At 37.8% G+C, this 26,346-nt stretch overlaps 1 protein-coding gene across 4 annotated transcripts in view; it reads right to left on the reverse strand.

Annotated features, from left to right (window-relative positions):
- zgc:110158 (uncharacterized protein LOC553590 homolog) overlaps nt 1-7,305 on the reverse strand; it is a 77,155-nt gene extending 69,850 nt beyond the window's left edge. For all 4 annotated transcript variants that reach the window (XM_067362727.1, XM_067362728.1, XM_067362726.1 and 1 more), the window contains exon 1: nt 7,107-7,305. In XM_067362727.1, coding sequence (XP_067218828.1) covers nt 7,107-7,162 — 56 coding nt within the window. In that variant the 5' untranslated portion in view covers nt 7,163-7,305. The remainder of the gene's footprint in view (nt 1-7,106) is intronic.
- Between the last annotated feature and the right edge of the window lie 19,041 nt (nt 7,306-26,346).

The raw sequence follows: 26,346 nt of genomic DNA on the forward strand, positions 1-26,346 counted from the left end.
TTCAGATGAACCGTCTATACAATAGCGTCACATATCATAACCTTTCAGCCTCGTCCACTGGAAATTTACAGAAAAAGATATGTTTGCAATGTAAACGAAGTACACAACAGTATGAACAATTGAACATACAGTACGTCTGTCCCTCATAGACATTGCCATTTGTATAAAATTAAACATGGTATCTTAGCTTAATGTACTAGTGATGATTTTTCATGTCCGATTCTGATTGTTTTAATTGGCTGTTATCAATATCCTGGTTGCCGATTTTGCCGAACAGGCAAACTGGCCATAAACAAAAAAAATAATATTTGTAGCCATTTGAAATTTGAATCAACCACTGCATTTTAATCACAATCCAAACAAAGAATCTACACACGTTTTTGATTTAAATTAAATTGTATAATTTCACAATTTAAAGCAAAAACACAATTGTCTGACTTTAGATTTGTAAAATTGCGCTACGCAAGACAAAAAAAAGCAGACTCAATGAAAATGCCGTTTTACTCTCTGACAGTAGGTGGCGCTTATGAACCAGCCACGGTTTCTCTGGGTACCATTGAACACAAAGCAGCGCTGTGCTTATAAACACTACTTTATACTTTATACAATGCAGTTTGTGTGTAAGTCCAGAATAGAGAACGGCCAAAATAAACCTAAAAGCCGACCGTGTGTTTGAAACAAAAAAATATCCGGTACCGATTTACCGGCCGGTCGACCGCTGCATCTCTACTTCGTACCCACTACATAAATAAACAAAAAGCATGTCGGATATAATTCTACCATGCCATTTTCTCTGTAGAAGTGCATTAAATCAAAACTCAAAAAAATGCAAGAAAGCATATAAGCCTCTGAAAACAGCCGTGCATCATAATATCCAGATATTTATTGGTTATGAAATAAACTACAAGACTCTCTCACCATAAGCAAGAGTTCAGGAACGCCAAAGAGGTTCGACCTCAGGGCTTGAAGAAAACATTTAGCGGCCGCCATCTGCTCAAGTATGAGGGAGCGCGAGACGATCTGGATCAAAATGTGGATTCCCAGGAGTGGGCTGATAAAAATTTCATGGCAGGGAGGCCCATGTGATCTGGGTGAAGAGGGGTACTGTGAGCTTTGGTACAGGGTACCAGCACCTGGCCCTGATGCATTATTAAACACCATTCATTCAATTGTGCCTTCAAGGAGCACCTTGTGTAGAGCTGTCAGGAACATGGAGTGTGAGAGCCAGGAACAGGACCTCTGGATTCCCAAGGTCCCGTCTGAGGGATGGGAATTCCAGCTGATGGGACGCAACCCTGAGGTGCGGCAAGAAGAAGCGTTTGGCCTGACAGAGAGCAGACACTACAAGCAACGCTGGGATACGGCCAAAATAAATTACATCAAGTTCATTAGATAAGTTAATCACAGCAATTTCAGCCGCTAACAAGTACATTCTTCACAACAACCTCAAACAGATCTATGTTTATGTTGGAGCAAGTCGACTGGCGCAGTGTGCATACGGTCGTCCGCAGGAAGCTACACTCTAAAAAATGCTGGGTTAAAAACAAAACGAAAATGGACGAAACCAGTGATTGGGTTAACTGTTTGTATTATAAATATTATTAATACATGTTGATTTATTAAACTTATTCCAACATATTTTGTGTTCGTTTTAAGCAAGTAATACAGTAATTTTTAAACAATAGTTGAGTTAAATAAAAACTACCCAGCAGGTTGGGCAAACATTTAACCTAACCGCTGGGTTAAAACAACCCAATTGTTGGGTTTGTTTATTTTCAACCCAGCTTGGGTTGTTTTCAACCTAGCATTTTTCAGAGTGTAGTTGTGTACATTTATAACATTTTATATATGGATAATTTTTCCTCACAAAAACCCATCACTTCACTTCAAAAGTCTTTATTAACCTCCTGGAGTCGTATGGATTACTTTTATGATGGAAAGAGGCACTTTTTTGGTTTCAAAATCTCAACCCCAATTCACTCCCATTATAAAGCTTGGAGGACTAATGTTATTTTTTAATATATCTCTGATTGTGTTCGTCTGAGAGAAGATAGCCGTGTACATCTAGGATGGCTTGAGTGTGAGTAAATCATGGGACCATTTTCATTTTTGGGTGCACTATCCTTTTAAGGTGTTATGATTGTTTTTAGCACATTTCAATGTGGATGCTAAGATGGTTTGAATGTTTTTCCAAAAAATAAAGTATGTATCTTTGCTGTTGCTCGGGTGGTATGGGTAGATACCATTTCTATGTGGTTAAAAGGATAGTTCACCCAAAAATGACAATTCTTTCATCATTGACTCTTTCTTTCAGGCTGTGTTCACACTTGGCAGGTTTGGTGCGATTGCTCTGTTAGTGCGGTTCACTTGAAGAAGTGTGAACGCCCCAACAATGGGACAGAGACCACTGATAAAAATGGGTCTCGGTCGTCTTTTAAACTAACTCTGGTGCGGTTTGAATAAAATATGAACACAACATGGACCAAAGACACATAAACAAACCAAAAACAGGACATGATGTCACGAGATGCGATCCTAAAGGACAGAACGCTCAAGCATACCTGTTTATACAAGTGTGAACACACCCTTAACTTTCTTCTGAAGAATGCAAAAGAAGATATTTTGAAGAAAGTTTCAACTACTTTTGTAAATACTTGTCAAAATTTCACATTATTGATTTTCATTGTATGGAGAGAAAAAAAACATCCATCTTGATGAATGACGCAGAAGTAGCTCAGACTAATAACAGGACAGATTTACTCACATGTGACTTGCATAAACACATTTTGGAACGCTTTGAAATGCTGCTCAGTGAAAGTGAACCAAACCAAGAAGAAAATTTAACATTGTAACAAAGTAATTCCCTGTTTCAGAACAAAGCAAACGATCTACAGATCTGAAAACACTTTAAACAAGCCGATAATTTGAGGTTCATGTTTGAAACACAAACGGTGTGAGAAACGTTGTGTGTTGAAGTTTCGTACTTTTTGAGTATGAAATCTCTGTTTGAAAGGTACAAGCAGTAGTAATAGTAATACTTGCTTTAGTTAGCAGGTACCTCTAAAACAAAAAATAAATATATTCTATTTAATACTCAATAGGGATGCACCAATATGAACATTTTGGCCGATACGATAACCGATAATTCTTTATATTTAGAAGCCGATAACCGATATATTGGCCGATAAATCTAAATTTTTATATAATTTTTGAGAGCCTGATTATAAAAACAAAAGTCTCACCATTAAAAGCACACAGTGATAATGTTCTCATTATAATATTATGTAGTCTGACTGTACGTTGTACTGAACTGTATTTTCCTTTTTTAAGTGATTTCAATCATATTTCAAGCAATTCAAAATCATAATGGTGAACAGGGAGCATCTGAAGTGTCTCAGCTGAAGGAAATAATCCATTATTTATCAGCTTTAATATATTTAATTTACAAATTTACTTATCAGGCCGATAACGATAACATGAAAAATGAACAAATATCGGCCGATACCGATATGGTGGCTGATATATGTTCATCCCTATATACTTAAACCATTCCAATGCGTCTGTCTTTATACACCAGGCTCTCTCATATTCAAATGACTGGGAGCAGGTGTTAATGTATGCAAACCTGATCAGCAGAATCTCTCCAGAGGAGCATGGGACATATAAAGAAGCACATTATGGAGATGGGGAGGGGTGGCGGAGACCTCGTCACAGGAGCCTGCGGCACACCGTCTTAAAGCTCAGCCGCCCTGTTCAAAAGCCTGAAAAGAGGTCTGCTGGAGGGAATGCCCAGAGGGACAACCCACGAGTCTCTCAGCCCCTTCCCCTTGTTTTCCAGATCTACAGTCTCCCTCTGGGACAAAGCCTTGACAATCGAGGTGCTCAGAAGAGCTAACTCCAGTGATGTTGAAGTATAGGTGTGTTCGAGGTAAAACGAGCTGATGTTACTGTACTGCTACATCTGCAAAATAGCCTCGCCGTGACTCCCTGTAGCACCGTGTGGAGTCTGGAGCGCGCTGGGAACATTAAACACAGGTCAGATTGCTTGGCCTACAATATAAAGCCAGGTGCGAAATACTACTTTCATAGTCCTTTCCCCTTCCTCTAAGAGAAGGAAAGGAACCATTAAAGAATAGTTCACCACAGGTTGGATGTCAGTGACTTCAAGCGTCATGGGTCATGTGATCGGATGTCATGAAAACTGCGGCATACGATTTGAGAGTTTAATGAATTGCATGATTTGAAAAAGTTTACTGTTGTTTTGATCAAAAACATTAAACCAAACTTTTCAAAGATTTTCTAATGAAAACTGAAATATTTACCACCCAGCTGCAATACACCTAAAAATGCCACTAAATAGACTGAATTTCACTAGGGATGCACCGATATGAACATTTTGGCAGATACCGATAACCAATAATTCTTTATATTTAAAAGCCGATAACCGATATATTGGCCAATAAATCCAAATCTTTATATAATTTTTGAGCCCCTGATTTCAAAACAAATGTCTCAAATTTTGGCCAATACCAATAACCGATAATTCTTTATATTTGAAAGCCGATAACCGATATATTTGCAGATAAATCTAAATCACAATTTTTATATAATTTTTGAGGGCCTGATTATAAAAACAAAAGTCTCACCATTAAAAGCATACAATTATAATGTCCTCATTATAATATTATGTAGTCTAGATGACAGACTTGTGCTGTATCTGAAGTGTTTCAGCTGAAGGAAATAATCAATTATTTATCAGCTTTAATATATCGGCCAAATTTGTTATCAGGCCGATAATGATAACATTAAAAATTAACATATATCGATCGAGATCGATACGGAGGCTGATATATTGTGCATCCCTACATTTAACACAGTTAAGCATTTTAATCGATACTAGTACTACATTAACTTTGGCAACCTTAAAATACTAAAACTAATATAAAAACTAAATCAATTGAAAACAGAATAGTCAAACGTACTAAAAAAAACATTAAAACTAACTCATATGGACTAGTTTCATGGTGCATTTTGGATCTTAACAGACTATAGTCACTGTGCAACAGTATGGGAAACAGGTATTGGAAATTATTCTAAATGTCCACATAAAAATGAGCAGCATAACAGTTTGAAGTGACACAAGGACACATAAATAAGTTTGGTGTAAATCAGGCTTTGCTCAGGGACGTGACATTTTTCGTTAGACATTAACCAAGGAGAGGACAAATCAGCTCATGACAGCTCCAAAGTAAAATTTCTGCGATGAATCGCCAGAGATAAACGGGTCCCACGTTCTGCTCTCAACACATCAAAGAAATCTGCCAAATGTATGCCTTGAGCACACCTGACGTCTCGCCTGAGGCTCTCTGATAAAACCATCTTTAAACATGAACGAATCACACATAACCGTCCTACAAAGGCACTGTTAGAACATCATGTTTTCAAGCCTCCCATCAATTATTCAGAGGCACGAGACAAGAGAAAAGAGAGAAAATGACAAGTTCCTAAAAAGTTTTCTGACGAAAAACCAAAGCGCCGCATCCTCGCGTCAACGCTGCCAAACTCGGGAATCCATCTGCTCTTTTGGCCAGAGACGATGCACTTTCAATGGATCTGTTTTTCATAGTGTTTTAATGCTCTGCCACACTTTACACCGAGGATAGAAACTCTCACTGCTGAGAACACAAACAGCTCCGCTGGAATCATGTTTGCTAAGGTGAAGCATTCATTCAAGACATTTCTGGACATGCAAAAGCCATCAAACATCTCAGAATTTTGAGTGGTCACTATCAGCGCAACCTGACTTCAACTGAAGCGCAGAGCCAAAAAACAAGTGTTAGTACGAGAACAACATCGCCATATGGGGGTCAAAGACCATAAAGGGTTTTCAAGCATCAAAACAGTAAGTGTAATACAGCTTTGAATTGTTGCTGTTGTTGTTTTTCAGTACATCAGAATGAGGCCGGATTCATTTATTTGTTTGTTTTCTGAGCAAAAATATCCTACATTTGTACCATGATTACAAAAGACACACACTAAAATGTCATTCAGTGCAACAATCTTGTAACAAATGCTAATTACTTGTAATTTTACATTTTTAAACTTTGCCACTATCCAAGGTTTTGCACAAGATTTTTTACTCATTTAAAATGCAATCAAATCTAGTATGCTCACTTATTCTTTTACATATTTTAATGCATACAGGTCAGAATTTCAATTTGTACATAAATATAAGTGCTACACTGAATGACAATGGAACATTTTCACCCACATTTTGACATTTTATTCTCCCGAAACTTTTTGAAACCTTAAAAGTAGACGTTTTACTTGCACTTAATGTGCTTTTGCACATTTCTATTGATGCGACATCTAAATGTCTTCACCCCTGGACACTTATCAGCCATCACTGAATTATAACACACGCTGAACCAGGAAAGGTTTGATTGTTCCATCATCTCTGGAATTAGATAATGCCGAGATATAAGACTGTTTAAATAGGGTTCCATGACCTTTCCAGCCATTCATAATTACCAGATGAGGATTTCTAAAAGTCATTTCACAGAGGGAGAGCTTTTGAATGCATCATGTAAACAATTAAACACATTAGTCCCCAATAAGACCAGAAAGCCTGTACTACAAACAAGCTTTTGGGAAGCATGTTTAAACAACATAACATGTACAAAGCATCATAACTTGGATGTCTTGGCCCTTGCTTATATATTTAAGACAAAAAAAGTTTAAGAAAATAGAGAATTTTAGTGATCAAACTTAAAGTGGAAACTATGATCAATGATTAACAGCAACTCTGTGCGTTTTAAACTAACTTCTATAAAGCATCTCTGTTTCATTACACTAGATTGCACAGTCAAGAGATGTTGGGACTTCTGAGTGTCTCGTGCACAAGAAGCATCTGAGCATCTACATCATGCATTCATTTAAACTCTGCATCTGCATGCTACATGTAACACTGCCTGGATGCATTGCAAAGTTACTTTAAATCGAGCTCGAGCAGCATGCATCAACACAATGCACGGGATCTGCACCAAACTACATCAGAGCGCGTGCATGTTTCACTCTATATGTAACACAAGCACAAATCCACTTACTTCTCTCTGGCTTGACTATCGGATGGAACGACAGCTCCTTTCCCTTTGGCGTACATGGTGGACTCTGTTTGAAGACTTTTAACCTACTCAACACCTGTCAAAGGAAGCGGCCAGGAAAACGGTCTATCTCCATAGCTACCCGCTTAGTGTTTTCCTCCCTTTTCGTACATCTCCAGCATTGGCCACAAATCAGGCACAGTTTCTACTGGGGGAACTTGAAACAGTCTACTGGTGGATTTTTTTTTTTCAATCGCTGTTCCAGGATCATTCTCTTCCTCCCGCCGCTGTGGAGGAGAGGAGGGGCTCCTTAAAGGGGAAGGAGCGGATTGTTGTGCTGTCTAGACCTGTGGAAATCAAACTTCACTGGAAACTAAAACATGTCACATGCAAGGCACTAATACTAAATACTGATATTGGGATTCTCAATAGTAATGCTTCAGAAATAAGTATATTTATTTGACAAAAGAAGAGGCCATCTCATGTTGATCTTGATTTGTAACGTTCACTCAACATAATCAAGTTTTTTCTTTTATTTTTTGTATTTTTTGTTGCTCTGATATTCATTTTGACTTAATTTTAAAGACCCCGACATATCAAATTTAGAGTTTATTAGCAGAAATACACATAAAACTGTTTTATTATTTATTTTTTAAATGCTAGGAAAATTAACCAAAATATTATAATTCATCATCTTGCACTATTAAGATTATTGTCTAATCAAATGCTTTCTGGAATTAAAGAAGTGGTTCATGATGATTTGACTTTTTTAACTTTAGTTAGTGTGTAATGTTGCTGTTTGATCATAAACAACATCTGCAAAGTTACAACACTCAAAGTTCAATGCAAAGAGAGATATTTTATTCCACAGAAATCGCTTTTTAATGGCTGGTGGGAACTACAACAAGCTTCTTCCTGGGTTTATGACATCACAAACCCCAACATTTACATAAACTCCGCCCCCAAGAACAGTTTGAACAATGTAAGGCTGAACACTTTCCTCATTTTGGCTGCGTGAGATTCTCCAGCTTTGTTGTTGTCGAGCTGTTAAAGCTCCGCCCTCTTCTGGAACAGCAGCTCATTTGCATTTAAAGGGACACACACAAAAACGGCGTGTTTTTGCTCACAAACAAATAGAGGTAAATTTGACAAGCTATAATAAATTATCTGTGGGGGATTTTGAGCTGAAACTTCACAGACACATTCTGTGGACACCAGAGACTGATATTACATCTTGTGAAAGGTACATTTAAAATTTTCCTCTCCAATATCATCCGCAGATATCTAGAAAGTAGCAAATCATGGTTCATTGCTGTGATGTAACTAAAGCCTATTGGCCCTTTAAAGGGATAGTTCACCCAAAAATGAAATTTTTGCTGTTAATTTACTCACCCTCGGGCCATTTCCAGATGTAGGTGAATTTTTTTTTTTTCCAGCTAAACAGTAAAGAAGATTTTTAGCAGAAACCATGGTCCTTGGTGATTTGTCAAATGCAAGTCAATGGCTACCGTCACTTTAAGTGTCAAAAAACAACATTTGTCATTACGTGACTGTCGTGAATGTTTGCCGAGGCTGTGGATTACAAGTAATAATGTTGTAAATTTCTTGCGCTTCACTTCATAAGACCTCAAAGTATCTCCCGGAGACGCGGGTATTCATTTTGTTTCGCCTGTATATGTTTTTGTTTTAATCTCAAAGTGACGCCACCCATTGACTTCCATTATATGAATCACATAGGACCAAAATCTTCTTCACTGATACATCTACATCTTGGATGGGTGAGTAAGTTAACAGCAACTTTTCATTTATGGGTGAACTATCCCTTTAAATTTCCTCTGATCTACACACATTGTATTGGAACTTCCAAAAAGTGACTTGTATTTTGAAATGCATTCGTCAGATTCTGATTTACAGCATGTATAGGGCGCATAATGACACTAGGTCAACAAGGACACCAGTGTAGGACAACTAACCACATCGTCTCCATTACACCAGTGATGTTTATCCAGAATGTTCTTCCACGCTCTCCGGCCTCCTCCTGTGGTTCATGAGGCACGGCTGAGTCATGTTCAGCTCTGGCAACTTCTTCTTTAAATACCAGTACGTCTGCTGGCCGACATGTTGGATAATGCATATCTACCTGTTAGAAATGAATGACTTGCTTCAGTGTCCCTTTAAGACTCTGAAGGTGGAATGCCAGAGCTGAGGTGATGTTTTCATGCTGTTTTTTTATTGTGGGAAAGACAGAGCCACTGCACAGCTGACTGCATGTTTGTAGGGTTCGGCTTTTCCAGAGAGCGGAAAAAAATTCATGTTGATGACTATATTCCACAGGCGTCTCCCGATGAGAGAGAGAGAGGCAGAGGGCGAAAGACGAGAGAGAGAGATGGAGGGTAAGGTGGAGATAGAGAGAACGCAAAAGATGGAGGGAGATGGAGAGAGCCGAGACACTCTGAGAATAGCAAATACCTGCATCATTCTCCACCTCTGCAGCAGAAGCACAACAATCTGTACTAACAGAGCCCAAACCTACCCCTGAATGTTTTATACTAAAAAAGGTCTTTACATTCAAATAAGTGTCTGAAATGGCATTTAAAAATGTCTTCTGTTTCTAATCATGAAATGTAATGAGATGTATAAACAGACACGCCCAGTTAAATGGCGACCAGGGGTGCAGTTGTGTTCTCTGTTGACCGCTGAGAGTGTCATTGGCTGTGGGTGAAGCAGATCGAGCAGAAGTGCTTGTGGAAAAACGCCGCGCTGTGAACAAGTGTGGTGAATGGCATCATTGCGTGGAAACGCAGCAGACCTCAGAAGCTCAGTGTTTCAGTGGCAATGGGAATGAGTCTTAAAAACATTCTCCCTGATCCACATTCTCTCACATTCTTCCACTCCTGCATTCCTTGTATGTTCCAAAGGGTTAAAGCATGGGAAGGTAAGCCCCTGCTGGTGGATGCTGGAACATACACAATATACTTTTATAATGTAAGGAAACGTTTGGAGTTTGTAAGATTTCTTTCTGTTTTTAAAAGAAGTCTCACCAAGGATGCATTTATTTGATTAAAAATACAGTAAAAACATGACTGAATGCTAACAGATAGTTTATTATAGACCTTCACATTCTCAATATTGTCATACTCATATAATACTTCATAAACGAGCAGAACTCATGTCTGTCCACACCATTCACAGACTGTTTCTCTGTTAAAGGGTTTGTTCACCCAAAAATCCAGTAAATGAGTTCACCCTCATGTCACTCCACACCTGTAAGATCATCTTCAGAACACAAATTAAGATATTTTTGATGAAATCGGAGCCAGTTCTGTACTCTCCATTACGCAAGTTCCGCTGTGACGCTTCAAAATGTTCATAAAGAGATCATAAAACGAATCCACATGAATTAAGTTGGTTTAGTCCAAATGTTCTGAAGAGACTCGATCGCTTTAGATGATGAACAGGAAGCTGAAGCTCAAACTTGCTGCGTAACACATGAGAATGAACCTCATTAGTTCATGGATTCGTTTTACAATTTTATGAAGTTTTTGAATGGTGGTTGCACATCTGTCAATGGAGGATACAGAACTGTCTCAGACTGTATTAAATATATCTGCTTTTGTGTTCTGAAGATGAAGTGTGGAATGACATGAGGGTGAGCAATTAATGACAGTTTTCGTAAATACCAGTTAACCTGTGTTGTTTTTTTCTTGAAATTTTGTGACTTTTTCTCATTTAGGGTCATGAACATGCATGCAAAGTTTCAACACGCTGATGTGTTGTGAAATGTGCATACAGAGATTTTATACGTTCATACTGTTCGCGGGTCAATTTGACCCATTTAGACAGCTGTTCAAAACCAACTAAATACAACGTCAGAACTCTTCAGTGTCTTACTGAGTTTAACAGCTTTTTATTTTCAAAGTTTGTGAAAATATAAAGTTGTTTTACCTGTTAATTGTCTGTCCCACTTTTTGAGCAGAGATATGAAAATGACTTTTTCAGCTTAAATTGTTAAAAATCTTGAGCACTTCAGAGCACAGACTTAACTTTGCTATCTTTTTAAAGGGAACACTTTACAAATTATTGTAGAAGAAAAAAAGTTGTAAAAGTAAAGGTTACAAAAAAATTATAGAAGTTTACATTTATGAACATTTAAAATACATAAAATATGTATTTTATTGAAAATATATATTTTATAAAACATGTTCAACTCCAAAACTTCAAGAAAATCAAAGTTAAATATCTGAACAAGTTCTGTGCCAAATTTTAGGTTGATATCTCAAAAAAACAACTTTCAGTAAGATTTTTTGTGCGCAGTACCAAACTTTTCCACTAGATGACATCCAGACTCCACCGGTGACTCTTCGATACAGTGTGAGTGAACTGAACCAGTCAGTGAACTGAACCAGACATCCTATTCAGAAGCAGTTTGTGCAGTAATGTTAATATTTGATTTGAATTCAATCTCTAAAACACATAAAAACATACGGAAAGAGTCAGAGCGTGTGTTATAGTGAATCCATCGCTTCATTTCTTTTGAAAATCAGTCACCAAAAATGAAGCTTGCAAATGATATAGTACTTTAAGATATTATTGTTATAAATGTATAATGTACAGTAAAATCTCCAGAGTTAAATCAGCTCAGAGTACATATGGTCCCTCTCTAAATAGTGTTAAAGTAACACTGAAGCACAGTTAATGAGATAATTAAACAATTAATAAGGCTGTTCTTGTGTTTCTCTTTTCTTCAGTGATTCTGCTTGTTAACAGCAGGCGTTCATCACTAATGCTCAATCATCACTTAATCGCTTAATTATCTCATTAACTCTGCTTCAGTGTTACTTTAACACTGTTTAGAGAGGGACCGTATGTACTCTGAGCAGAGCTGATTTAACTCTGGAGATTTTGCTGTGTGTATCATTCAGTAAAAATAGTGGTTAAAAACATTTTTATAAATCATGAATTCAGATATTTATTGTGAAAGTTATTGATATTATTTTGATAGTGATTTTTGGGGAATTGTATTGAATCCAATTAGGGTCAGTTTGACCCGCACCACTCGGGCAGTCGGCAGAAATCGACCAGTGCTCAAGTGAAAAGCTCAATGAATGCGTCATTCGCTGACAGTCTCCTCCTCAGATGAAGTTACAGTACGAGTGTGTAAACATGACTGTAAGCATCCCTGCTCGAGACACATGCAGTGAGGCTGACAGACACACAAACTTCACCACCGTAAGCAGCAGCTGAACCCTGTATTGAGCTAAACACTCAAACTCCAGAGAGTGGCTTATGTAAATATTATTTTGGTCAGACTGTCTTCAACCCCGATGTGTAAAGCAACTAATGACTCTGACGTAAATGCTATAGTTTCCACTCCAATTAATATTATGATCATTCCCCCATAAATCTCCACAATATATGATGTATTGTTCTGAATGTAGACTTTCTTTTTTTCTGTGGAGCATGATGAACAATCCCTTTAAGACTGAAATTATGAATTAAGTTCACTCAGGGTTAAAGATTTAGAAAAACCCCCAACCAGAAAGTGTGAGGGTTATAAATACACTGCTTTGGAAGCACTGTGATGAAGAAAACGAAGAATTAAAACAAAATGTAATGCACAAAACAGCTTCAGCGCTCTGTGAAATGTGCCTGATTTTTGACATCCGCAGTGTGGGCACTGCACCAGATCCTCGTCACGACAGTTGTGCATAATGTGTTTGTGGTTTCCATATTGAATGGAGTTGGTAGGGGTAGCCTTCGAGAAAAGGATCTCATTATTAGTGCCAGCGAGAAATCTTCTTTGCTCTCGGGTGCGTGTTGTGGGTGTTGGAGGAGTGGGGGATGAATGTGTGTGTGAGTGTGTGGTTGAGAAAGAAAAAGTGGGAGAAAGTGAGCTAGACGAAGCGAAGTAAGCTAATGTGAAGCGTACAGTATGTTGATTGTTTTGCGGTAGATGAAGCCAGAGATAGAGGCTCTGTTCCTCACTGTGTACTACTTAGGGAGCTGGATTGTAAATCAGTGCATTTTAGAGCCTCATAACTGAATGATTTGGACTGTACGAAGCAACTCACAACAACACATGGTGTACACAGAACACACAAACACTGGCATAACATCATGACCACCTTCATAATATTGACCCGTCGAGGCATGGACTCCTCTAGACCCCTGAAGGTGTGCTGTGGGATCTGCACCAAGATGTTAGCAGCAGATCCTTTAAGTCTTGTAAGTTGTGAGGTGGGTCCTCCATGGATCGGACTTGTTTGTTCAGCACATCCCACAGATGCTCCATTAGTTTGAGATCTGGGGAATTTGGAGGCCAAGTCGACACCTCGTTGTTGTGCTCCTCAAACCATTCCTGAACCATTTTTGCTTTGTGGCAGGAGCATTATCCTGCTGAAAGAGGATACAGCCGCCAGGGAATACCGTTTCCATGAAAGGGTGTACAAACCCGATTCCAAAAAAGTTGGGACACTGTACAAATTGTGAATAAAAACAGAATGCAATGATGTGGAAGTTTCAAATTTCAATATTTTATTCAGAATAGAACATAGATGACATATTAAATGTTTAAACTGAGAAAATGTATCATTTTAAGGGAAAAATAAGTTGATTTTAAATTTCATGGCATCAACACATCTCAAAAAAGTTGGGACAAGGCCATGTTTGCCACTGTGTGGCATCCCCTCTTCTTTTTATAACAGTCTGCAAACGTCTGGGGACTGAGGAGACAAGTTGCTCAAGTTTAGGAATAGGAATGTTGTCCCATTCTTGTCTAATACAGGCTTCTAGTTGCTCAACTGTCTTAGGTCTTCTTTGTCGCATCTTCCTCTTTATGATGCGCCAAATGTTTTCTATGGGTGAAAGATCTGGACTGCAGGCTGGCCATTTCAGTACCCGGATCCTTCTTCTACGCAGCCATGATGTTGTAATTGATGCAGTATGTGGTCTGGCATTGTCATGTTGGAAAATGCAAGGTCTTCCCTGAAAGAGACGACGTCTGGATGGGAGCATATGTTGTTCTAGAACTTGGATATACCTTTCAGCATTGATGGTGCCTTTCCAGATGTGTAAGCTGCCCGTGCCACACGCACTCATGCAACCCCATACCATCAGAGATGCAGCTTCTGAACTGAGCGCTGATAACAACTTGGGTTGTCCTTGTCCTCTTTAGTCCGGATGACATGGTGTCCCAGTTTTCCAAAAAGAATTTTGATTCGTCTGACCACAGAACAGTTTTCCACTTTGCCACAGTCCATTTTAAATGAGCCTTGGCCCCGAGAAAACGCCTGTGCTTCTGGATCATGTTTAGATATGGCTTCTTTTTTGACCTATAGAGTTTTATCCGGCAACGGCGAATGGCACGGTGGATTGTGTTCACCGACAATGTTTTCTGGAAGTATTCCTGAGCCCATGTTGTGATTTCCATTACAGTAGCATTCCTGTATGTGATGCAGTGCCGTCTAAGGGCCCGAAGATCACGGGATCCAGTATGGTTTTCCGGCCTTGACCCTTACGCACAGAGATTGTTCCAGATTCTCTGAATCTTTGGATGATATTATGCACTGTAGATGATGATAACTTCAAACTCTTTGCAATTTTTCTCTGAGAAACTCCTTTCTGATATTGCTCCACTATTTTTGGCCGCAGCATTGGGGGAATTGGTGATCCTCTGCCCATCTTGACTTCTGAGAGACACTGCCACTCTGAGAGGCTCTTTTTATACCCAATCATGTTGCCAATTGACCTAATAAGTTGCAAATTGGTCCTCCAGCTGATCCTTATGTGTACATTTAACTTTTCCGGCCTCTTATTGCTACTTGTCCCAACTTTTTTGGAATGTGTATCTCTCATGAAATCCAAAATGAGCCAATATTTGTCATGACATTTCAAAATGTCTCACTTTCAACATTTGATATGTTATCTATATTCTATTGTGAATAAAATATAAGTTTATGAGATTTGTAAATTATTGCATTCCTTTTTTATTCACAATTTGTATAGTGTCCCAACTTTTATGGAATCGGGTTTGTACATGCAACAATGCTTAGGTAGGTGGTACGTGTCAAAGTAACATCCACATGGATGGCAGGACCCAAGGTTTCCCAGCAGAACATTGCCCAAAGCATCACACTGCCTCCGCCGGCTCGCCTTCTTCCCATAGTGCATCCTGGTGCCATGTGTTTCCCAGGTAAGAGACGCACACGCACCCGGCCATCCGCGTGATTCATCAGACCAGGCCACCTTCTTCCATTGCTCTGTGGTCCAGTTCTGATGCTCACTGTTGGCTCTTTCGGCGGTGGACAGGGGTCAGCATGGGCACCCCATACGCAACAAACCGATGCACTGTGTGTTCTGACTCCTTTCTATCAGAACCAGCATTAACTTCTGGAGCTACAGTAGCTCGTCTGTTGGGTCGGACCACACGGGTCATATATATATATATAGCTAGACGAGTATAATGTGAACTGGAGGTGTTGTTTTGCAGCATATAAAGATTTTGATAAATGACGCCAGAAATAGTTTAAGCACATGCATGTGTATATGCAAATGTGTGCTTATTTGCATGTGTGTGTGCATGTGTGCCATCATCCAATCAGGATTGTGTGTGTGTGTGTGTGTGTGTGTGTGTGTGTGTGTGTGTGTGTGTGTGTGTGTGTGTGTGTGTGTGGTTAGGCCGATCCGGATCATAACAAGCCCAGCTGAGGGTGTAGAGGTGGGGGTCTAACAGAGAAACGTGACCTACATCCCCCTACACACACACACACACTCAGCATCTCATTAACATAACACACACATGTGTGTACAACACACAAGCGACAGTGACTTGAGACGGGTGAGGATGGAGAGCTATTTACGTCACTCTCTTTGTTTATTTTAATCTGCCGCGCTCATCCCGTACTGCCTATTCAGCAAGCCTGTTTTCATTTGCCTATCAGCAGATGCCCTTTTCTTGATTTATAATGCTCTCGGCATCACCTCGCCGACTCAGGAGGGAAATATTTAATTAAACTGGAGATGGGTGGGCCTCTTGTGCCGCTCACAGGGTGATTCTCAGGTATAACCCAACCTGAGGAACTAGTGTAACGTGACGGAGACCGATTGTTAAGGATCTCTGAGGATGTATAATGTTGTCTAAACTACATCTCTCTGCTTTTTACTTTTCACTGTCTGGAAAACCCGATTAAAATATGCAGAATCTCATGGTTCGAATGAATTATTACTGTTCCGAAAAGTCTACAAGAAAGTGAGTTCCCAGAATGTGGTCTCAAAGAGAACGATGTGTGTGTGTGTGTGTGTGTGTGTGTGTGTGTGTGTGTGTGTGTGTGTGTGTGTGTGTGTGTGTGTGTGTGTGTGTGTGTGTGTGTCGTGCAGCTGGTGGTATTTCTCTCCGTCATTTCCCTCTCAGTGCATTTGTGTTAGTAGCAGCCGGGCTCAGGACAGCCATTAATCACAGGATAAAATGATAGATGTTCTTCACAGAATAAGTGGATGCAGTGTGCATGCTGAAATAACCTGCTGTGCTGCTCAAGACACACACACACACACACACACACACACACACACACTACAATACACTGTTTTTGCACAAAACATCTCCAGAACGCACACATGTGTGGTTTCCATGTTTTATGGGGACTTTCTATAGACATGATGTTTATACTGTACCTACTGTTTATTCTGAGCTCTAATCATAACTCTGTCCATCAATGAACACTTTCTGCATTTTTACATTTTCAAAAACACATAATTTAGTGTGATTTATAAGCTGTTTTCCTCATGGAGACCAAAACATTTTGTCTCCACAACACTGGGTATATCTGAATCACACACACACACACAAATACACACAATAATGAGCACCTGAATCAGTGACTCAGTGAGTCGAGTCAGAAATTGATCAGTTCAGTTTGTGAATCAATGAATCATTTATACCAGTATTATAACCTGGATGAACTGATTCACTAAAAAGAATTGACTCAAAAAAAAAAAAAAAAAGATGAATTAAATTGTTTTAAATGTATTCATATATGTCAAACAGTTATGTCAGGACAGGACTAACTGAAAAGAAAGAAAAAAAGTGATCTAAAAACAGCATCTTTTTAATTTAGTGCTGCTCTGAGGCTGCGTTTTGACATTCTGTAAGAGTCCGATTCTGATTCTGAATTGTATATATGCAGAACTGATCAAGATGTGTGTCTATATTAATAATAAATAAATAATAATAAATGAATAACAAATAATATACCAACTCTAATACTTCTAGACTTCTTCTTTCTGAGACTCAAGTGTGCTGTACACTCATATAGAGTCAGTCATGAACTTTACTACAGTTTTTCAAAACAGAACCTATTGAAAATCAGCTTCATATTCTAAAAGTGTGTGACTTTCAGAGCTCAGCAATCAGAGCGTCATCCAGCCCTGATCACACACTGAGAAACTCTGAGAAACCAGGATGAATGGATTTCATCACAATCAGCTGTTTGTTTTTCCATTTCAAAGGACGTGTGAAGGAGTCTCTCAGTTTAACTTCAGATGTTCAGACCCAGAACTGACGCTCTGCATCTTCTGTTGAGCTCCAGCAGGATCATTTGAATTGAAGATGGTCTGTGTCACCTATAGAATAATGCCTCTCTGAGACAGACTGTTACTGCAGGAGAGATCGGGAGCGTTCCTGACACATCCCGCTTCTACTGAGATGAACACACGATCCTAACGGACACCATCATCAGCGACGGGAAAACAGAAATCAATGTATACATTATATATATATATATATATATACACACTGCCCTCCAAAATAAGATTATTATTATAAGATTTTTATATTTTATATAATATAAATATAAAGATATATATATATTCAAAACTAAATATGAGGAAATTATATTATATTTTTTAAAACATTTTAAATATAAGGGAAGAGTAAAACACTAAAGTTGGTTTAGGTATTTAATCTGACATTATTTAGGCAAAAAAAGAGGCAAACTACAGCTACAGGTTTTATTTTATGCAAAAAAATGCATAAAAAAACAAAAAGCTCAGAGGAAAAATCATTCACTGACTTTAGGACATAATTAGTTATTAATATTTCATTGGTTCTCACTTGTTTTTGCATGTCTTCATAATTTTTCTGTATGATAACCTGGACCAAAATTTGTCTTGTTTCATCAGGTTATTATCACAAATAAAACAATCGACTCCAAGCACAGCTACACAATATGCATTATTAATTTTTGAATAATATTACAATAAGGGGTGAAGATGTCAATTTCCATCACTTTTGGACACTATTGTATATAAATGTATAAAATATATCAAGAATTTAAAAAATAATTACATTTCTTATTTTTTCAAACAATATTCCTCATACAGTATCTGTCAGTATAAATGTGTGATGAGAGCAGCAGCCGGCTGATTTGCACAGCTAACTGTATTCTGGAGGAGGAGTCTGAGTAATTAAGCACTAAACGGAGGATGATCTGTTGATCTCTTTAGATTGATTTATTTAAATGGCACAGCTGTAATTGCTCCTGACCAGAAGCCAGAAAACAGCATCAGGGCAAGACCCTCTTCAGCTCTTCCTGAGGTCACGCTCCATCACAGACCTGCGTCTCTCATCAGCAGAGAGGGCTTTTATTCAGATTTCATGCTAATTGAATAGACTTGTTTGCATGTCAATCAGCTTATTTGTGAGTTCTGTGTATTTGCATTAATGAATTTCCAGAAGATCACAGATACTGAGAGAATCAGTGCTGACCTTCAGAGCTGGGAAGAGACGAGATACTTTATGATAAAATAAATGATTTCATGAGAAAATAAATCAGACTCCCTGAGTTTTTGAGTTGTTTATAAACATTCTGTCCTCCTAAACTAAAATTACCATATTGCCATATTTTGTAATAATATCATAAACTGTGATCACAGGAGGTTTTTTGTTTGTTTGTTTTTTACAAAAATGTCATGGCGGGGCAAGTTGTCACATGTCTTTTGTATTTTTTTCAATTTAGTAATACAAATTCTGTTGCTAAAAACACTTTTTTTTATTGCTGTTTTATAAATTATTTTCTGTTTAAATTTAGCTGAAAAACATGGCATCGCAAAATACTGTCAAAAAAAAAAAAAATCTAATTAATTGCATCTTTTGCCAGGGGCGCTAATCTTTTTTATTTCTTTGCCATATAAAATAGATATTTTGAATTAACAAAATATAAATTATATAAATAAAACAGCATTTAAATTAAAAATAACTGAAAATAATTCATTATACACTGTACAACACGATAAGTTATGGTAACTCAAATCTTTTGAGGAAAGTGACTGCCTTAACCATTTAAGTTTTTAAAACCAATAAGTAGGGATACATGATATATCAGCAATCATATCGGGATTGGCCAATATATGTTTGTTTTTAATGTTATGAGAACATTATAATTGTGTGCTTGGGACATGGCTTTTAATGGTGAGACTTTTGTTTTTGTAATCAGGCTCTCAAAAATTAAATAAAATTTGTATTTAGATTTATCAGGCAAAATATCAGTTATCGGCTTCCACATATAAAGAAGTATCGGTTATCGCTATCAGCCAAAATTTAAGACTTTTGTTTTTGTAATCAGGCTCTAAAAAATTATATAAAACTTTGATTTAGATATATCGGCCAATATATCGGTTATCGGCTTTCAAATATAAAGGATTATTAGTTATCGGTATCAGCCAAAATTTGAGACTTTTGTTTTTATAATCAGGCTTTAAAAAATTATATAAAAATTTAGATTTAGGATTATTAGCCATTATTATTGGCTTTCAAATATAAAAAATTATTGGTTATTGATATCGTCCAACCTTTTCCTATCGGTGTATCCCTACCAGTAAGTATGAGTACTGTAAACTCATATACATTAAGTTAAATTCACTTTTGTGTTGGATTAGTCAATCATTAGAGTAAACTCAACTTCAAGATTTTAAGTTAATTCTACTCAGTTTGAATACAGGTAAAAAATCTTAAGTCTTAACAACGATATAGACACTTAAATGGTTTGAAGGAACCAAATGCCTTAACTCTCAGGTTTTTTTTCTTATCAGTGTGAAAGAGACTCAAAATACTCCATCGAATTTGGTCATACATACCAGTGTTATACATCATTTGAAACTGTTAAGTGTCTACTTTTATGTGTGTACGTTCACAAAAAAAAAAAACACAAAATGTTGTGCTTTTTGCGAAATAAAGAAAAAAAACATGATGCATGATCTGATGTCTCTCTCTCAGTGAAGTCCGTTCTGAAATATGTCTGAAAATGAACTGAAACTGGTTTAAGTTCATCAAACTCAAAGTAATAAAGCTACATAAGAATAGAGAAAAATCCCAAATTCAGTATCTCAGAAAATTAGAATATTACTTAAGACCAAAACAAAGAAAGGATTTTTAGAAATCTTGGCCAACTGAAAGTATGAACATGAAAAGTATGAGCATGTACAGCACTCAATACTTTTGCCTGAATTACTGCAGCAATGCGGCGTGGCATGGAGTCGATCAGTCTGTGGCACTGCTCAGGTGTTATGAGAGCCCAGGTTGCTCTGATAGTGACCTTCAGCTCTTCTGCATTGTTGGGTCTGGCATATCGCATCTTCCTCTTCACAATACCCCATAGATTTTCTGTGGGGTTAAGGTCAGGCGAGTTCGCTGGTCAATTAAGAACAGGGATACCATGGTCCTTAAACCAGGTACTGGTAGCTTTGGCACTGTGTGTAGGTGCCAAGTCCTGTTGGAAAATGAAATCTGCATCTCCATAAAGTTGATCAGCAGCAGGAAGCATGAAGTGCTCTAAAACTTCCTGGTATACGGCTGCGTTGACCTTGGACCTCAGAAAACACAGTGGACCAACACCAGCAGATGACATGGCACCCCAAACCATCACTGACTGTGGAAACTTTGCACTGGACCTCAAGCAACGTGGATTGTGTGCCTCTCCTCTCTTCCTCCAGACTCTGGGACCCTGATTTCCAAAGGAAATGCAAAATTTACTTTCATCAGAGAACATAACTTAAGACCACTCAGCAGCAGTCCAGTCCTTTTTGTCTTTAGCCCAGGCGAGGCGCTTCTGACGCTATCTGTTGTTCAAGAGCGGCTTGACAAAAGGAATGCGACAGCTGAAACCCATGTCTTGTATACGTCTGTGCGTAGTGGTTCTTGAAGCACTGACTCCAGCTGCAGTGCACTCTTTGTGAATCTCCCCCACATTTTTGAATGGGTTTTGTTTCACAATCCTCTCCAGGGTGCGGTTATTCCTATTGCTTGTACACTTTTTTCTACCACATCTTTTCCTTCCCTTCGCCTCTCTATTAATGTGTTTGGACACAGAGCTCTGTGAACAGCCAGCCTCTTTTGCAATGACCTTTTGTGTCTTGCCCTCCTTGTGCAAGGTGTCAATGGTCGTCTTTTGGACAACTGTCAAGTCAGCAGTCTTCCCCATGATTGTGTAGCCTACAGAACTAGACTAAGAGACCATTTAAAGGCCTTTGCAGGTGTTTTGAGTTAATTAGCTGATTAGAGTGTGGCACCAGGTGTCTTCAATATTGAACCTTTTCACAATATTCTAATTTTCTGAGATACTGTATTTGGGATTTTCCTTAGTTGTCAGTTATAATCATCAAAATTAAAAGAAATAAACATTTGAAATATATCAGTCTGTGTGCAATAAATGAATATAATATACAAGTTTCACTTTTTGAATGGAATTAGTGAAATAAATCAACTTTTTGATGATATTCTAATTATATGACCAGCACCTGTAAATGACAGAACAGGTAAAAGTAGAAAAACAGTAAAGGCAAATTAATTGAAGTCAATGGAAATCCCCACAAATATACGAAAACAAACATGCATATGTAATATATGTATGTTTCTCCTGAACATGTCTGCTCTACCCGTCGGCTCGTCTTGACTTCCACACTTGCCTCATAAAAACTGTAGGCCTGCAACAGACAGAATTTGGATGCTGACATCAATAAAATGCCTCTTGTCGGACTAGACCCATAAAAAACAAATATAAAATTTTCCAGAGGTTACAGGCTGTGCATCAATGGACAATCCAACTCACAATTTCATGCATCTACTATACTAAATCTCCATGAGATCAGTGAATCTGTATGGCATCTTAGTTATCAGTGACTGGAGCCGTCGCTGAAGAAAACACAGGCCTGCTTTTGTGCGTTTACTATGAAAAACACAATTTGTTTTGCACACAAACTCATCTAAAACAGCCTTTTAGAGGCGGTGGAGAGAGCCGAGAGGGGGAGATGCTGGACGAGGAGAAGAGAATTAGAGGAAAGAGAGAGTTGGGGGTTGGAAGGAGAGATTGAGAGAGAGAGAGAGTACTGAGTAAAGAGGTCAGTGTGAGATTATAAAACAAAGCCCGACCTAACCTGGCCTATTTCTGACTGCAGCTTTCTCTCCACTCAGACCTAGAAATGACAGATTTAAAAGAGTCATGCTTTTCAAAGGAGATGACATGTTTACCTATGATTCAGCTCTGCAAATGCAAGAAATATAGCTTTAATTTGATTATTTCAATTATGGAGTTTTTATGCTGATTTTGAAGCATGTTGTAATATTATTAAACTTTTTCTTGCATGAAATTGCAATGACTTACATTTAAAACCAATTAAATCCAGCCTATTATGCAAAACATAAATGTGTCTGCAGTGTGTGAACACCACCCTATATGATCAAAATCCACACACTCCTCTTTTTTTAAATCCTCATAAATCATAAGCAGTGTCTCAGAACAAGCAATGTGAAATCACAAATTCTTAGGCCCCGCCCACAACTGCTGAGACTCCGCCCTATTAGCACAGACCCGCCCTCAGTGATGTGTACAGTCCTCTATGTTTATCATTTAACAGCAGCATTCAAGTAAGAAATGTCTTCTTGTTAAAGCTACTCAAGTTAATCAGTCAATTACTGTTTATAATACGCTGCTGTCACTTTAATCTAATACACATGTGATTTCTGTCCCTGCTGTTTACGTTCACAGACAAACCCACTGTGTTTATGTGAACTTCTGTGTTTTTGACATAACCTTGTGTGTATTTGACTTTTTAAACACAATAAGACGCGAAAGAGAAGTTAGTTTGATACTCACACGACGCTCCGTCTGACAGACAGCTTTCTGTGCACTCATATTTCAGAAATTTATTGTTTTAATAAACTTTCATGATGATGAATAACTGCAATGTCCGTGAGCGTGATCGCGATATAGATGATAATCAAAACCAAAAAGATGTTTTTAAGTTTTTTGCAGAGGCACAAGCTGTAGGCCCCGCCCTCTTCTGGAAAGGGGGCGTGGAGAGGCAGCTCATTTGCATTTAAAGACACATGCACGAAAACAGCGTGTTTTTCCTTCCACTCAAAAATGGTTTATAATTTTATGTTATAATAAATGATCTGTGTTGTATTTTGAGCTAAAACTTCACAGATATATTCTGTTTACTTAAATTTCATCTTGAAAAAGGGGGCATAATAATAGGTAACCTAAAAAAAAACCCCACAATAATATAATACATTTGAACCAACTTTCATTATTATATACATTACATTATTTCCCAACTCTTCTGAGGAAGTTCTTGGTATGACATTTTCACACACTGACGAACATTGCGAGCAGATGTGTCTGCAGTGATCTCAATGAAGTTCCTGCTGTAGGAATGTGTGTTTCGTCTCAATGGGGTGAAATACACATTGTTGACAGTCTTGCCCTGAGCCAGTGCTGTAGAGTTTCTTATCCACCCTTTTCAGGGCCTCCGTGGTCCTCCGCCCCCATTCCCTCACACACAGCCTGTGTACAAACTACAGACAGACAGACCTACAAAGGGCCAGGTCTCGTCTCTTCGGCCAACAGCACTGGAGTATTGCTGACAGCACTTCACAGAAACCCTACAACACGCTCTGTCCTTCGTTCACACATGAAGACCTGTGTTAAATACTGAGAAATAATATCTGTGTGCCTGAGTGGTGCCTTTTTCATACAGAAACCCATAGGAATGACAAATAAAAATGAGATCTCTTTATTTTCTCAATCGCTTCCCCTAGATCGCAACGAGATTAAAGAGGGATTAAATCTTGCTTTAATTTTTTTCGCCGGAGCAAAAGACCCAAGAAATCTCTGTGGAAGCCTGTTTCAGCCTCAGAGTACAATATAAAACAAGCATTTGTAAGATAACTTGAAAAAAGTCACATGATGAGAAATAAAGTTGCATTTACAAGAAATTAAGTTCAAATTGGGAGAACGTGAGACCTTAAGCCACGGTTAAACAGCTGTGAGATCAAAAGTTGCAAATGTGAGACATTGGTTTTGTCAATCAATCAACATTTCTTTCAATTCATTCATTCAAAACCAAATATCTGGACTAATAGCTCTATATTTGTAGCAAATGTCAAAAAAGTCTAATTTGTGTCTATAATTTTTTTCTTTAAATCAAGAAGTCACATTATGAGATATAAAGTGACATTTATGAGAAATAAAGCTGCAATTGGGAGAAAGTTACACTAAAAAATGCTGTTTTGTTTCAACCCATGTTTGGGTCAGATGTGTACAAACCCAACCGTTGGGTTATTTGACACAAACAAAGTCAAAGACACCAAACACCAAAGTCAAAATTCACAGATTTAAATAAAAGCTTAAATTTAAGAAAATTTCTCTCAATTAATTCATTCAAAACCAAGTTATCTGGACTATGTTATCCACATTAATTTTACAGATCATTAAAAGAATCTTCAAAATAATAAGTGATATGATAAGATACGTAACCCCTTAACTGTCTCCGACCTGTGGGACGTTTGCCAATATAGTTTTAAAACAATAATATAGTAAAAACCTAAAGTAATATGGAACTATAACAAACTATAGATCATTTACAATCTTAAAGTCTCTAGTTTTCATATTTGGTGATTTTCAAAACAAATTACAGAGAAGCAATAATTTATCAATTTACAACAAGAAAATTTTCATGCTAATAAAGCGTGTTCAGACCTTTATTTTGGAATAACGATGAACATGAAAAATCATGAAAGATTGGTAGAAACATTGGTTTGTTTTCATGCCAAGAGTTTAAAAGATAACATCCATTCTGTTCTTTGAGGAAAAAAAAGGTCTGAAAATGTATGATAGATTCGCCATTTGTGAAGCGGCGGCGAGCTGTAACACACGTGTTCTTTTTTTGTTTATTAGAGGTTGAAATCTGCCAAACTGCCCATACTAATTCTGAATAGGATTTCATAAATTGTATGAAAATGATGTAAATATATGGTTCAGATCACAAATGGAAATGGAGGCGCCCTTATATGGTCAGTAATGGAGTCTGGTTGTCATCTAGTGGAAGCGTTTGGTACTGCACCCAAACAAAATTTGACTAAAAGCTCATTTTTTGAGATATCAACCTCAGATTTGAACCTCAACTTGTTTGCTTTGATTTTCTAGCCATTTTATAGTAAAACATGTTTTGTAAAATATATTTTTACATTTTACATGTTCATAAACTAAACCTTCTATAACTATTTTCTCTTTAACATTCATAATTTATTTAACTTCTACAATAATCTGTCTTCTTTAAAACAAGACCAATCTTAGGTCTATATTCCAACGCATTCTTGAATTACAGCCATTTAAGTTTGGATAGTGCATTTTCATGTTTTCATGTGCGAAAGACGTGAAAATGAAAATATGTTCTTATTTAACTTAAGGGGTTAAATAAGAACAGATCTTGAGTGAAAAAGATGGAACATTTTTAAAAAATGACAGCTACTTTTAAAAATAAAGCTCCCAAAACTGGGTTTTCGCAGTGATGCCATTTTTGGTTCCCCAAAGAACCTTTCAGTGAGTAGTTTTTGTAAGAACCATGTTTATTCTTAATTTGAAGTACATTTTAATAATCTAAAGAACCTTTTTCCACTATAAAGAAACTTTTTTGGAATGGAAAGGTTCTTCATGAAACCATCAATGCCAATAAAGAACATGGTAAAAGCAAATGGGTTTTGCTCCACAAAAACATCTGAAAATCTCAAGCAGACCTCAAGCTCCCTGCACTACAGCAGTCAGTTTTGGGACTTCTTATGTGCTGCAGCTGTGGATCTCGTCCGCTCCAGCAGAGTGCCAAAACTTAACACAGAACTACCCAAACAAACTCAACATGTGAGCATCCCAAAGGCTCTCGTTTGGCATTTCATTCACAGATTTCTCTGGAAAAC

This window comes from Chanodichthys erythropterus, chromosome 16 (genome assembly GCF_024489055.1).
Source record: "Chanodichthys erythropterus isolate Z2021 chromosome 16, ASM2448905v1, whole genome shotgun sequence".
Lineage (NCBI taxonomy): Eukaryota > Metazoa > Chordata > Actinopteri > Cypriniformes > Xenocyprididae > Chanodichthys > Chanodichthys erythropterus.